Genomic DNA, 3,392 nt, shown 5'->3' with positions numbered 1-3,392 from the left:
GACGTTGGTAACGGTCACGCTCAAATGGTGCTATTTACATGCCACCGGCACAGAAGCCAGACAGCTGGTGCTCTGGCAACGATCACGCTCGGACGGTGCTCTTAGTGATTTACTGGTACAGGTGCCATCACGATTTTGTTTTCGCTTGCCCCCAACAGGTCTTCGCATGCCAAGTTTAGTGTTCCTACAAATTTAGTTCGCTAGCAATATTGGTTTCAAATTTTGGCACAAGGCCAGCAATATCGGGAGAAGGTAAGTTGGTTATATTGACCCCAGTGTTCAACTGGTATTTATTTTATCAACCCCAAAGGGATGAAATGCAAAGTCAACTTCGGCAGAATTTGAACTCAGAACATAGATGAAATGTCACTAAGGATTTTGCCTGGCATACTAACTATTGTGTTGGCTCACCACCTTACTTCTGTAGCAATATTGTTTTCAAATTTTGAAGTCAAATGAACTTCAGTGTTCAACTGGTACTTATTTTTATTGACCCCAAAAGGATGAAAGGCAAAATCAACCTTGGTAGAATTTGAACTCAGAATGTAAAGACAGTTGAAATACTGCTACGTATCTTGCTTGGTGTAATAAAAATTCTGCCAGCTTGTCACCTTAATTCTGTAGCAATGTTAGTATACAACTTAAAGTATCATTTTTATAAAAATTTTTTATTTTAATTTGTATTTATACTAAACACACACTTATTCATATAGTTGATAGTTCCAGATGTAAATTATATCCTTTTCTATATTTTGTGTTTAGAAATTATTTTGGTTTTACTATATATTTAACAGGAAGAATTGCAAGACATTTTGAAGAAGGAGGTTTGTAGCCACCTTGGTCAATATAAAGAAATGGTAAGTGGGTGCTTTAATTTGTAAAACAGTTTGAGTTTACTATTTTGCATTGTATGATTTCATCTAATGTCTTATGAATGAATTTGGAAGACAGAAACTGTAAAGCATGTCTAGTATGTAAATGTTTACGTTTGCACTTTTCAAACCAAAAAAAAAAAAAAAAAATCCCTGAGATACAGATAGTTGCATTTATTACAAATTGTCATCTCCCTATCAAGAAATTGTCTACTGGTTCTTTGCTGTCAAAAACATGAAGAATAAGTGAACACTTACTTGGTAAACAGATAAATTAATGACAAGAAAGGCATCCTGCTGCAAAAACATGTCTATGATATATATTTGTTTAAACCAGGGGTTCTCAACCATTTTTTATCTGTGGATCTTTTTGATTACTATTTTATTCTGATAGACCCCCATAGCCATCTAATGTGTTTAAAACCTAGTTTTATAGAAACCTCTTTCAAAATTCCTGTTTTGTTTTTCACACATTAGTTTGTATAGATTGAACTATGTAAAATGTTAGAGAAAGAAACCTAGTTTTTTCTTGCAATACATTTTTCAAGGGCCCTTAAAATACTATTGTGAATCCCCAATTTATTATTTTGTGTGGATCCCCAAAAATTTTATATAGACCCCAGTTGAGAATCACTGGTTTAAACCATCCTAAGATGGAAGAACAGATCTAAAAACATACAAATGATGGCATCACATTGTTGAATGAGCATTTCTTTTTTTTCTTTTTTTTTTTCCTCATACATTAATTCTGTACTGAGACTGAAGTTGAAGCACTGGACCTCTGACTCCATTTTTATGTGTGGTAAGAAGCTTGCTTCCTAACCACATGGTTCTCGGTTCAGTTCTACTGCTTGGCACCTTGAACAAGTGTCTTCTACTATAGTCTCAAGCTTACCAAAGCCTTGTGAGTGGATTTGGTTGACAGAAACTGAAAGAAGTCCATCATATATGTGTGTGTGTCTGTTTATGCCATGTAACTTAGCGGTTCAACTAGAAATCAATAGGATAAGTACTAGGTTTACAAAGAAGTGCTGTGGGTGGGGTGAGGGGCATATATCTGACTAAAACCTTTTAAGGCGGTGCTCCATCATGGCCACAGTCAAATGACTGAAACCTGTAAAAGGATATTAAAACCACTATTATGGACATGCGTGAATCAGATCATCACTTATTATGATACAATGGCTGTGGTGGTAGTGGACTGTTGACCCAGTTTTTTTAATTGTTGTGTGTATGATAGTTGACTTATGGAATTGATATATCCGGGTTGAAAGGACATTGAGAAAATAAAACATTCACATGTAAAAGTAATATTGGTCTAACAACATGCAAAGATTCAAATCTATAACTTGTTCTCATTGAAGAAAAGGAGTAAAAAAGACAAAAAAAAACCCTCATCAGATCATCATCATCGTTTAACGTCCGCTTTCCATGCTAGCATGGGTTGGACGATTTGACTGAGGACTGGTGAAACCGGATGGCAACACCAGGCTCCAGTCTGATTTGGCAGAGTTTCTACAGCTGGATGCCCTTCCTAACGCCAACCACTCAGAGAGTGTTCAATATTTTTTTTTTTAATCTGACCCAACAATTAGATGAGAATATTTTATTTATTTATTTTATTTTAAAATTTGGCTTGAGTAGTGCAGGAAAATCAATTGATTGAAAATGGAGATCGCTTTTATTGTTAGATTATTGTGGTGCAAATGTTATTTCTTAATCTTGACATTTTCATTGGTTATTTTTGTTGTTTAGCCTTGTATCAGCACTCTGTTGTTCAATGTGACCTTTGGCTATCTCAAACAGATTGAGCTACAGCTATGAGACACTCTTGTTCTCATGTCCCTATTATGTTTGTTCTGAGTATATGAAATTATGCAAATTATTTTCACCATTCTAATGAATGCTTTTTCTAAAATATTTATTTCAGTGTGAGCTGGTTGTTGATACTTATGCTGGTGTTATTGTTACTGATTTAGTGGAAAAAATTGTAAGTATTCCTAATTATTTTAGCTTTGATAATATAAAGTGCAAACACTGAAATGGGCTAGTAAACTCCCCAAGCAACTGACTCTGGTTCAATTCTTAGTTAAGCTGTTTTCAACCAATCTGATTTATCTTTTAATCTATACTGTGTGTGTAATCGCTTTTCACGTCAAATCGACTTCACCAAATGCTTCCATACTTGTAATACATGAATAATTTGACCTCGGATAAATCTTAGGCTCTTCATTTGATTTTTTTAATTAAAAATAAATAATATTGCTTTATATTTAAGATTCACTTCTTTAAAAAGGTTCCTCAATGTCAACTTCCGGTATTGACGTAACAACCGCAAAAAGCTTCACTCTCTATTTTGTGTGTTCGTGTGTATGAGAGAGAGAGAGAGAGAGAGAGAGTAAATACTACATACACACCGCTCTCTCACTCTGTCTCACACACATACACACGCACACACACACCCCTTCACTCACTCACACTCTGTCTCTTACAAACACACACATAAATGTATACAAACAT

At 34.9% G+C, this 3,392-nt stretch overlaps 1 protein-coding gene across 2 annotated transcripts in view; it reads left to right on the top strand.

Moving 5' to 3' along the window:
• Positions 1 to 3,392, top strand: part of LOC106870735 (prosaposin) — a 72,489-nt gene that overhangs the window by 38,482 nt on the left and 30,615 nt on the right. For both annotated transcript variants that reach the window (XM_014916915.2, XM_014916924.2), the window contains exons 12-13: positions 795 to 857; positions 2,803 to 2,862. In XM_014916915.2, the coding sequence (XP_014772401.1) occupies positions 795 to 857; positions 2,803 to 2,862 (123 nt within the window). The remainder of the gene's footprint in view (positions 1 to 794; positions 858 to 2,802; positions 2,863 to 3,392) is intronic.

The sequence above is a fragment of the Octopus bimaculoides genome, chromosome 1 (assembly GCF_001194135.2).
Source record: "Octopus bimaculoides isolate UCB-OBI-ISO-001 chromosome 1, ASM119413v2, whole genome shotgun sequence".
Taxonomy (NCBI): Eukaryota; Metazoa; Mollusca; class Cephalopoda; order Octopoda; family Octopodidae; genus Octopus; species Octopus bimaculoides.
The sequence above is the reverse complement of the archived record's forward strand: the minus strand, read 5'-3'. Positions and strand labels throughout refer to the sequence as shown.